We start from the raw sequence: 11,535 nt of genomic DNA, 5'->3' as shown, positions 1-11,535 counted from the left end.
TAACAACAACAACAGAACACATTACATAATTGTTGTTATTAAATGAAATATCTGGACATTTAACACTTATTTAATAACATTACAGATTGGTCTGAATAAACAGGGTATGTGCAACTTTAGTGTATAAGGCAGCATGCTAACCGGTTAGCTGTATTTTTTGCGAACTATATAAATCATAATGTGATTTTTTTGCAGAAATTGTAATCAGGTGCTAAAAAAAAAGAGTACCCATTAAAATGTCTTTACATCAAGGACCCGATCATGGAACAATGCACAGTACAGGCACAGCGTTGAGCTTCTTGAGTCTGATTGGTGGATTAAAAACTCACCACGATTGTCTGAACGGAACATCCTCCAAAAAAAGATATTTAAGAATGTTAACCTATAAGGAAGGTCTCAAAAATACTTCACACAAATTCAAAGCAGTCCACCACGCACGTGTGATGATTTGCAAATGCAGATTCAACGATCCATAAATACATGTAACATCATTCATAAATGTGTGATGGAAATTAATTCAAGAACTTGATATATACATATTTGTGTAAACATTTAAAATGTATTTAGGTAAGATGCATTTGTGTGAGAGCATTTGAGGAACTATTTATGCTTTTACTTGTGTATTTATGAATTGTGTTTTGAATTTACGAATCGGATTTTGTAAATGTAAATGTATTATTTTTGAGGCTGATCTGGCTCCATATTACCAACATATTAACACCCTAGAAAAAACCTAGCAAAAGCTTTGAAATGCCCTAGTAGCAACCAACCAGTAGTCCCTAGGAACCACCCCAACAACCTAGTAACACCTTAATAACAACCTAGCAACCACTTAGCAACACACTAGTGGCAATGTAGAAACACCTTATGAACAACATATTAACACTTAGCGACCCCATAGCAAAACTCAACCAATTATCTCTATATTTCTGTCTGTCAGGCCATTCTTTCATAAACATTTAAGGCTGTAAAAAGTTTTTAAAACTTTCAGGCGAGAATTTGACAAACCAACATTCAAAGTTTGCCTTGACAAATTCTCCTTTTCTTGTAACGTTATAACCATAGATTTTCCATGTTTCAGGGAAAACAGATATGTCTATGTCTGGCACTGGTGATAACCACATTCTTGTTATCGTCATAATTGTGTCTGTGGGTGCATTTACCATCATCCTGGTGGTGGTTGGCGCCTTCCTGTGTACACGCCGTACCACAACACAGCAGAAAAAGTAAGTTCCTCACAAAGTTCAAGTTTAGATCTCCTTTTGACGAACAGTCCTAATACTCAGTCCTGGCGTGAGGGTAAATGTGTTTGCCACAAGCTTCCCTCAAACTGTTTGATATGATCTCCAGGAAACGTGCAGCCTGCAAGTCCGCCAATGGATCCCACAAGTATAAGGGCAATTCCAAAGATCTGAAGCCACCAGACCTCTGGATCCACCACGAACGTTTGGAACTAAAACCTATCGACAAATCGCCTGAACTCAATCCAGTCATGACTGACACACCAATCCCCCGAACCTCCCAAGACATCACCCCGTTGGATGGCTCTATGGATCCTATGCTCCAGAGACGTAACTCCTACCGTGGTAAGCACTTTGATTTAAAGACCCCATGAAATCAAAACGCAAAGAGTTTTGTCTGTTAAGGCCATTTATATACTAGTGAACTCCCAAACTGGAGATTTTTTTGATGTATTCATAGTTTTCGTCTTCGGAAAACGGACTAGAACCCTCCTTCAATACCATCTACAACTGACTATAAGTAGCAAGTAGCTATGATGTAAACCTAAAGGCAGTCGCACACCGGACGAGAAGCGCAGTGCCACACCACGTCTAGAACAATTCGTACAACAAGTACAACACGACATAGCTGGATGCCGTGGACAGATGCCGAACAGCGCCTCCATTGTGCGTACGCTGCGCTGCGCTTATCGTCTGGTGTGCGACCGCCTTAAGGCTGCATAAAAAGTCCCTTTGATATGTCCAGCCCCAACTTCCTGTTTCAGTAAAAAACAGGAAAAAAGATGTTACCATTTCATGGGGTCTTTAAACTGCCTTCACCTGCTGCATAATCCATGACATCATTCCAGCTGCTGCTTCTGAAGAATGCTTCAAAGCCATGTCTACTATTTGTCATTATTTCTTGTGATTGGCTTGTTACTTGTCTAAAATAGAAAAACTTGTAGCCTTTTGTTTTCATGGCATGAATGGTGATGTCCATCTGCTGCTGCTCTCCTACAGCTCCTGCTGCTCTCCTGATATGTGTGTTTACACTGCCCTCTAATGGACAAACAATAGAATCCCAACGCAATAGTGAAAACATCACATGATCTTGGCAACTGACTCTAGGAAGTCAGCTGGTTGTCTTCATATGGCTCTTGTATTGGGGGTGGGTAAGCCTTTCTCAATCTGATTGGCTGGTCACTGTGTGATTTACAGGCCATGAATCAGAGGACAGCATGTCTACATTGGCAGGCCGTCGGGGAATGAGACCTAAAATGATGATGCCCTTTGATGCACAACCCCCTCAGCGTAAGTGTGCGATCCTGAACCAGGGACCGGACACCCTTAATTTGGCCCCTTTTCTTTCAGTTAGGATATTAAACAATTTATGCTCTTTGGAATAACATATGCTTCTCAAACAAGGTTCCCTGAGTTCATTATTGTAGTTGTAGGCCAGAAAACATACTCAACTCAAGTACATTTTGAAATGCATCAGAATGTTCAGGTCAACTGCTGCCATGGCAGAGCAATGGTCTATTGCTCAGAAAATTAGTTAAAGTTAGTTAGATTAACACCACAGCAACGAAAGAACAGGTTAGCCAAGAATTTGCATCTGCATTTGCATACTTGTCTAGAGTATGTTTCTAGCCCTACAAAAAATTATTTAACCTAGCAACATAGCGTGTCTTTCAGTCTGTTGTTCTTTGTTTGCATGAGCACATGTTATAGATGCACCATGCTTTCCATAATCTCATAGCTTTGTGCGCAAGGTCTAAACCATGGCGCTGTATTATTTGTGTCCATTCACAGCTGTGATTAGTGCTCACCCCATCTATTCCTTCGATAATCATCACCATCATTATCACTTGGGCAGCCTGGCCTCGCCAACACGCAGCTATCTCCACCACCAGAGCAGCACGCGGTCCATCGCCACCCCCATCTCTCATCTAGACAGGGCAGAGTCCACAGGTGAGAGCGCATAAGTGGGACTTTGTGAAGACCTTCATTATGCCTGGAATCAAATGTGTTAGCCCATGTTGAGTCACTCTTTATGAAGCTTAAAGTCATGTTCTTTTTTTCTCTCTTAACATGGAGGTACACTTGGTTGGTGACCATAGGATTGTAGTGAAACTTTCCATCTCTCTTCATTTTCCCCTTTATCTCTTGATGAAAACATACCTCCTTCTTTAGCACTTGCTTTAGACAAGAGCTTTGTAACATTTGAATCGCTTCCAGTATTTCCTGCTGGAAAATTCAGCCCAAACCAACATTAGGTAGGTGGTAGCTGGTTTTTCATGATTTCTTGCTAGGGTAAGTGGGTCATTTTTTTTATTTTTTGTCATTCACTGTTTCAACCTGCTCTGGATTGTTGATCAACTGGTGGACCTGGTTTCAACCTGGTGAACCGTCTTGGTCAAGCTGGTTAGAGCTGGTAGACCAACTTTGCCCAGCAACAAAGCAAATAATCATGTTCCAAAAACCATCTTCCCCAATTTAAAGGCAACATGAAATCAAAATGTACCCTATTTATTTTCTTAAAGTCAGCATGAAATGAAAATCTGTTTTCTATGTTGATGTAATTGACCTTATTGTAAACTATTCGTCCATGTCGTTTTCATTTGTTCACTATTTTGACCTCATAATTTTTAACAAGCATTTTTTAACTCCATCTTCTGGTGAAACATCAGACTTCTCTCTAACATTGTTTGCTGGACTTTTCCAGTCATTTAATCCACCTAAACCCGCCCCTTTCTTACAATCAACTGCAAGTTCACATTTTGCCAATAGTTGGAGAGTTTCAATACTGTTAACATTAATGTAATAAATCGTATGGCAATAATACCAAACAACAATACATTTGAGAAAGAAACATTAAGATTAGGATACATCAAGATGCTCAGGACTTTCACCTTCAGTCCCCACATTCTAGTCAAAAAAAGATTGTTCAAAAGTGGTTGTTTCAGAAGGAGAGTATTCCACCTACTCACATTTAGGTCTGACCTCTTTGACATATTACCTGTTTTTTTCCCCAGCAGGCTTCTCATGATCTTTAAGGTTGCTTGAATGCAACTCGAGTGTAATAGAATGCAGTGCTGTTGTAATTACAGAGACAGTAAGGAACACCCCTAGTGCTGACCTGCTCCCTCCGTCTGGGCAGCCCTCCTGCACCACTGACCTTTTAGAGACAGACATTAGCTACCACTGCTCAGCCACTGAGGAGGAGCCAGCATTCACTACACCCATAGCACACGTTCGTCCCACGCACCCACTCAAGAGTTTTGCAGTGCCTGCCATCCCAGCTTACCCCATGTATGACTCGGCAGCATTACCCAGCACTCCACTGCTATCTCAGACAGGTAAGTTCCCCTTCACACTAGATATTCCATCCTTATTGGGTGATCCAATCTGCGGTGTCCAAAATAATGACTTTTAACACAAAACTGTTTATAAAAGATTCATTTAAATTCAATTTAAAGATTAATATAGTCAGGTACATTCATTAAATTGCAAGCTAAGCTAATGGTAATTTCATTGGTGGAGTTAGAGGATATAAATATCTTATCAGCATTGAGCTAAAAAAAAATCTTTCCAACCAAGATGTACCTTCTTCCAAGTTCAAAATTAAAGCATTTATAGCATAAGAAAGGTTTGTGGAATATTGAGCCTAAATGGTACATATACAGTGAGAATATAATAGGTCCTAAAACAGAGCCTTGTGGGGCACCACAGTTTAGAGTGGCTGAAGAGGAAGACATATTGACTGATGGAAAATGTTCTGTCTTTTAAATAGAAAACTAATTTATTCCAGTACCTTGGACATATTTGTCAAACTCCAAGTGTTCTAAAAAGAACTTAACGGTTTGTGCATCTTTATAATAAATAGCACAATGTTTCATGGTTAAAAGGCAGAAAGACACTCTAACTTCTGCGATTTGTTTTAGGGCCTCACTCAGTTAAAACAGCCTCTATTGGTACGTTGGGAAGGTCAAGAACTCCCATGCCTGTCATAGTTCCAAGTGCACCGGATGTCTCGGAAAGCAGCAGGCTGCATGAATATGCAGGGAGTGTGAGTACTTTTGTTCCTATAATGCTCTGTACTACTTTTTCTCTGTACATTATGACTCTTAGAATAAAACCATGCACACATGAGTCATTTCTGTTATGCAGTAACTCTGTAACATGCAAAAATATGCTAATGTTATTAGTATTTTTGTTCTAGTCTAGGAGCTTTAACTATATTAAATGTAGTTTGACTATTTATACAGTGGCAACATCAGGATATCAGTAAGGAGCCAAAGTCAGCCATCTGCTCCAAAAATGTGTTCTATCTAATTTATTATGATAGGGACATGACAATGTACTGCATAGTAGAAATTATCTATTTACGACATTTGGCATTGCATTCAAGATATACATTTTATCATTTTACATCAAATCTATGACCTTGGTGTTGCTGGTGCCGTGCTCTACTGTTTGAGCTACCGCAATGTCATGTACTATGTTACATATTATGTTGTTCTAGCGATACTGTTACATATTGAGTATACTGTTACATATAGAATATATTTAAATTCACAAAAAGCTAATAATAAAATGTTTTTTTCTTCTTTCTCAAACCTTTACCTGCTTCTCCCTTTTAACGGCTGTATTTATTGCTTATTACGCTTATTGTAGTTTTGCAATTTCTTGAACTGAATTAAAACTGCTGATTGGTTTGTTTATCCTGCATAATGCACAATATTCCTGTACCCCTTCATCCATTACCACGCATGTGGCTGTGCAATTTGATTTCCTGCTTTTTTTCTGCAGTACCGTTGACCATCCCCTCATAAACCCAGTTCCCCAAACCCCAGCTCACCCCAACCCCACCCCCCGCAGTAACCTTCTTCATCTCCCTCAGAATTACGAGACGGATGAGTTGACAGAGGAAATGGCCCATCTGGAGGGCTTAATGAAGGACCTAAATGCCATCACAACAGCCTGAGCACAATCCTCACAATAACACTAGACCTCACCTGTCACAGGGAGAACGTACAGCATGGAGGAGTTCTCAGTCATTTGCTAAATTGAGAGTGCGATAGGAAAAAAAACTAATGTTTGGCATACCTTGCTTACTCTCAGGAAAGAGAAACCCATCAAATGAGGACAGTGGACATTCTGAGAAGGGACGTGTTTACTTCAACCAGATGATTGTGATTTTTCTCTCAGCATCCTAAAACGTTTCCTTATGTTTCAGCGGAGACCGTTTGAAAAGACACCATTTTATTATCCTACGAAAAAAGGAAAACTACATTATGCTGGTGTACGTGTTGGTGCGTGTAAGGCACAATTTACAGTGTTTCATTTGTATGTTTTTGTATCTATATATATTGCCCCCGTTCCAGTGAGCTGAACGTTGGACATCATCCTTTTGTCCTTTTTATTTCTGCAACTCATTTTGTATTAAGCATTTTAATTTGATGTCTATTTTCATATGTCATATAATGTGCCATGTCTTATTTTCTTAAACATATTTTGTATTGTTTTATATGCATATACACTTATCAGTTTGTATATATGTTTAAAATAGACTAATTTCATCACCACAGCAATGTTTTTGACCTCTCACGACAGTTTCCGCTTAGTCAGCGACATGCTGCTTTTTACTTTTGCTATTAGAATGAATTTTTGCAGTTTGCAACGTCACGTCCCCCTTCTACATTATGCCTGTTTTAAATGGGAGTTTCCTTCAGAAATGCCTTATTAAATTTGTGTGGAATGACGGATATCAGTACAACTGGGAAATATTTTCAAAATGTTTATCACACAACACTGTGATATTTATTCTGTAATGCTGAACTGGTCACTCAGTCCGGTGGTACGAGAACGTAGACCTTCATCACGCATGCTGTCAGACTTGGTGCTTAAACTCAAAACTTCAGGTTCTACACGTTACTGCTAAATGAACACATTTGGTACATTGGAAAGTGCTTTATATGGTTTATTTCCTTTTGCTGCATTGGCCTGAATTCTTGTATCGGAGCTTACATAAACTCAATGAATGACAACATTCACTGTGAGATTTTACAGACCACATTCTTGGCACTTAAAGCAACAAAATGCAAATGCAACAGACTTTTATACAGAACTCCTAGTGCTCATCTTTTATTTTCCATTATATTTCTTCTATTTTTTTCATTGAAGAACTTGTATAGCATGTCAATGTGTGAGGTAAAAATCTCCCCTGCTGGATACGGTTTTGATCTGTACTTTTACCCAAAGAAAATATGTAACAGCAATCATAATTTTGTTTTATGAATTTAATGCCTCCTTGAATATCATTCCGACTAAGAAATTCTGGGTAATTATAGGAACATGCTAAAAAAGCTTGGTAAAAACAATATGATCTATTTGGGATAACCTATCAAGTGGTACAGTCAAACCTTTATTGCACTTTTTCAACAATTTCAAGAAAAGAAAAAAACCATTTTTACATAAGTGTTTTGAATATAAAGCTCTATTTGTGTAATGTAGTGTCATAGTTTAGCATAGGCAGCTGGTCTTATTTCTTTTGCCTCAAATAATATTTGAGCGGCAGGTTTTACTGTGTTGCATATGCAGAAATCTGTTGTTGCTTATTTCTGTACAAAGATCTTCTTGCCGTCTAGAAATTGTGGCTTTAAAAAAAAAATACTAAAGAACACTGCCTTTGGGTCTCCTTTACTTGCATGCACTTATTTTGAAACACAATTTTGTTTTCCAGGTCTCCCTCACCATTTAAAACACCCCACTTTTCTGGTCGTTGTTGATTACTGAAGGACTTTTTACCATCATTCTCCAAACACTGGTTAGAAATGGCTAAAATTGAGCAATTGGAAATGTCCGTTATATTTCCATGACTTTATATGAAAACCAGCTTTCCCCATAGTAATGGAGAAATAATGAACACCTGGCACAGGTTAAGCATTTAACATATGTAGCATGTCTTTTGATTTACATATCAGATTCTGTTGTTAATACAGCACAGCTATACATTTCAGAAATTATTTTGTACAAGCTAATTTAAAACTTGCTTTAACAAGGCGTAAATGCATTGTATTACAACTTGAACAGGCCAGATCCAGTGTTATAAAGAGTGTTGTCAGTAGAAGAATGATCATCCAGATTATCAAAAATGACTTGTTAAACAAGGATGTTCTTTTTTCTGCAGTCTTTATTGACTTGTGATAAATTACACATCTAGACTCCTCTGGGTGTTTTAAAGTTCATTCCAATACTTGGCTGGGTGACCTGCAAGTTGGAGATGTTGCCGAAGTCCTGCAATGAGAGAAAGAATGGGTTAATGTGGGTTCCTCAATTCAAGTCTGAATATGAACACTTGAATGACGACCTTTTGTTTTATTTCACATCAATATTTTGCATGTTATTTCCAGAATATTTTGACAGCTGTTCTCTCAATTTATTCATTATGAACCACTGACTTTCACCACTGCTGTAAAATATAGCCGTTACAGCACTGGAAACACAAGACTACATTTTGGCAGTTCGTCTACATAAACTACAGTTAAATCAACTTACAAAGGTCTTCAGCATTTCCTTGGTATCTGGATCAACCTCAATAATCTCCTGATCCAAAGCAGAGACCTGAGAACAGAGTGAAGCAGCACATGAAATAAGGGCACATAAAATCTGTTCACTCTTGCCCGCCGTGTGTGACGTTGTGTTTCGTTGTGAAAGCGAAACTACTTTGTTTGGCTCGCTGCTCTTGATTTAACTGCTTTTGTAGTTTTAATAATCAATTTATTTGTAATGAACGGACTAAAGAGATTTTTACATTTGATCATTTGTTTTTCTTACTTGAAGGCTTTTGTTTAGATGTCAAATTAAAAAGGTAATGCATTATTTGTTTTACTGTTTTTTTTGGCATCTGTTCTTACAACAACAAAGATAAAATAATAGCTATATTGTGACTTAATATAGTAATTAATTATTATGAAGAAAAGAAGTGGAGGAAAAGACGCAACTTTGCGCTGTGGTTTTGCTTTGGAACCTTCAGAAAACTTTAACTCAATTCATCAAAATTGACTTTGCGGACTCTATCGACGTCAAACAGGTGTAGCTTAAAGCAATAAGCCCCAAGAAGCCGTGGTTTACAGTGAATTTATAACAGCTAAGGGGCGTTGTTAGGGCCTCATTAGCGGTTATAAATTCACTGTAAACCACGGCTTCACGGGGCTTATTGCTTTTATAAAACGGTTATTCCATATACGTAGTTAGGTTTCACAAAATAAAACAGAGCAAATAAAGTGTAAGGATATTAATAAAAACAGTATTCTTCCACCAAACAATGTAGTTCCTCAGAAAAAGTTGTGGTTCCAACAAAGTGGTTGCCGTGCAACACACAAAGTAAACAAAGGTGAATGTAGAGTAATTTACAACAGCTTCGAACTAGGGATGGGTCACGATTTTCAAATATTCCATTAGTTGATTTAATTATAGAATATCGAATAGGTTGTGCGATTATTGTCTTTAAAAATCTCCCAATGTTTTCCGTGCTGATGCAGTGGTGACACGTTCATGTAAGCAGAGGGTGACTGATGGGATGATGGTGAATGATTGCAGATCCTGAGCACCACTGACAAACATCTAATCTTGTCAAATGTGTGGTAAGTACTGCCGAGTGCTGCTCCATACGTCTGATCGCGAATCTCGAAAGTGAAAGTAAAAAACAAGCGTGCGTTCAAAAGCGACTTAAATAATGGCTCCCTGATGCCCGCAGTTTATATACGGTGTAATTACCCAACGATATAATTGCAACAGAAGATATTGAAGTATATTTTTCCTCCCATCTCGTATCTATTCCCTTTAGGCGTTCCATTTTTTTTAAATGGAAAATAAATGTCCTAGCCTTATGAGCAGTTCATTTATGCTAATCGACGGACTGTTATGTTAATAAGTGCCGTCATTCAGTTGTCTTTATTATATTAATGTTTCAGCACGTTACAATCATTATATGGCTTGAGTTAAGGTAGCCTATCTTCTGAATTAAACAGTTTATCATACAGATCGAAAGTGTGAATCCCGTCTCTCTCAGTTAATGGGTGTTTGCACGTGCATGTGGGGGAGAGGGGTGCAATTTCCGAATATTATTTTTTACTTTGAATGCCCATCCCTACTTGGAACGCAGCTCAACCGATCAGAATCAAGGACTGAAACTATCCATTTTAGAAGTCATTTTTTTGTCCAATTTCATCAAATCATACATCATTCTGAGGTCTTTCAATGGAGAATGTGAAAATAAAAACTCATTTTTGAAAATCTCAGCTCATTGTGACTCATTTTGCCAGCACAGGTCACATTTTATCAAAGATAGTGATTGACATTTAAAAAAAAAAATTTTTTTTAAATAACGGATCACACCTGAGACCTTTGTGCCCAAATTTGTCTACGAAGAACCAATTAAGAGCTGCTATATGAAGGATGCTTGAGGGTTAAAACTACTGCAATCGCATAAGTAATGTAGTGAGATTAGTGTCTTATTCCTATTGAATTTGATTAAATGCAATAAATTGGCAAAAAAAAAAAAAGTATAAAAGCCTCAGAAAAGTGTAAGATGTCAAACATTGTCCCTTTAAAGTTAATTTGTCATTGCTTCTCATGGCCTTAAAGGGATAGTTCATCCAAAAATGAAAATTTGATGTTTATCTGCTTACCCCCAGGGCATCCCAGATGTAGGTGACTTTGTTTCTTCAGTAGAACACATTAGGACCCCTCTGAATGCGCTTCATCAGATGGGTCACATACCTGCAGAGAGACCATATATATATATATATATTATTATATTATATTATATTATATATAATAACAACACCTACATAATAACTGCCCACAAGACCATCTTTTGTAGAGCCCTGATTACCATATTCATTATTTGATTTTTTTATAAATATGTATTTTTCATGGCACTTTCACTCACCCCGCGATCTTGTTGCGCAGAGGTTTGCTGGGGATGATGGCGATCTCCTCACACACTCGCTTGTTGATGTGGAAGTCATTGCCCAGCCGGGTGTAGTACTTCTCGATGACCACCCGAGCGGCTTTCTTCACGGTCTTGGTCCTCACTCGCCCCTGTCAGCACGCACACACGCACACGCACACGCACACGCACACACACTAAACTCAGTCAAAGGAACATGAGCCATTTATGTACTTATTTATGTACGGAGCGGGAACGTCCTACATTTCCAGAACTCAGATTATGCATCAACATAATCCCATTACGAGCACACTAACTAGTACATCTCTCACTAGTTTAGGAGCACACTAATGTGGA

General features: G+C 38.2%; 1 protein-coding gene across 1 annotated transcript in view; it reads left to right on the top strand.

The window, feature by feature from the left end:
- LOC107594493 (neogenin-like) overlaps positions 1-8,516 on the top strand; it is a 108,568-nt gene extending 100,052 nt beyond the window's left edge. The window contains exons 22-28 of the mRNA XM_016284563.1: positions 1,082-1,226; positions 1,351-1,586; positions 2,439-2,531; positions 3,033-3,191; positions 4,331-4,579; positions 5,165-5,289; positions 6,124-8,516. Coding sequence (XP_016140049.1) covers positions 1,082-1,226; positions 1,351-1,586; positions 2,439-2,531; positions 3,033-3,191; positions 4,331-4,579; positions 5,165-5,289; positions 6,124-6,207 — 1,091 coding nt within the window. The 3' untranslated portion in view covers positions 6,208-8,516. The remainder of the gene's footprint in view (positions 1-1,081; positions 1,227-1,350; positions 1,587-2,438; positions 2,532-3,032; positions 3,192-4,330; positions 4,580-5,164; positions 5,290-6,123) is intronic.
- The last annotated feature ends 3,019 nt before the right edge of the window (positions 8,517-11,535 follow it).

This window comes from Sinocyclocheilus grahami, unplaced genomic scaffold (assembly GCF_001515645.1).
Source record: "Sinocyclocheilus grahami isolate Dianchi unplaced genomic scaffold, SAMN03320097.WGS_v1.1 scaffold184.1, whole genome shotgun sequence".
In the NCBI taxonomy this organism is placed as follows: Eukaryota; Metazoa; Chordata; class Actinopteri; order Cypriniformes; family Cyprinidae; genus Sinocyclocheilus; species Sinocyclocheilus grahami.
This window is presented reverse-complemented; position numbering and strand designations above follow the sequence as displayed.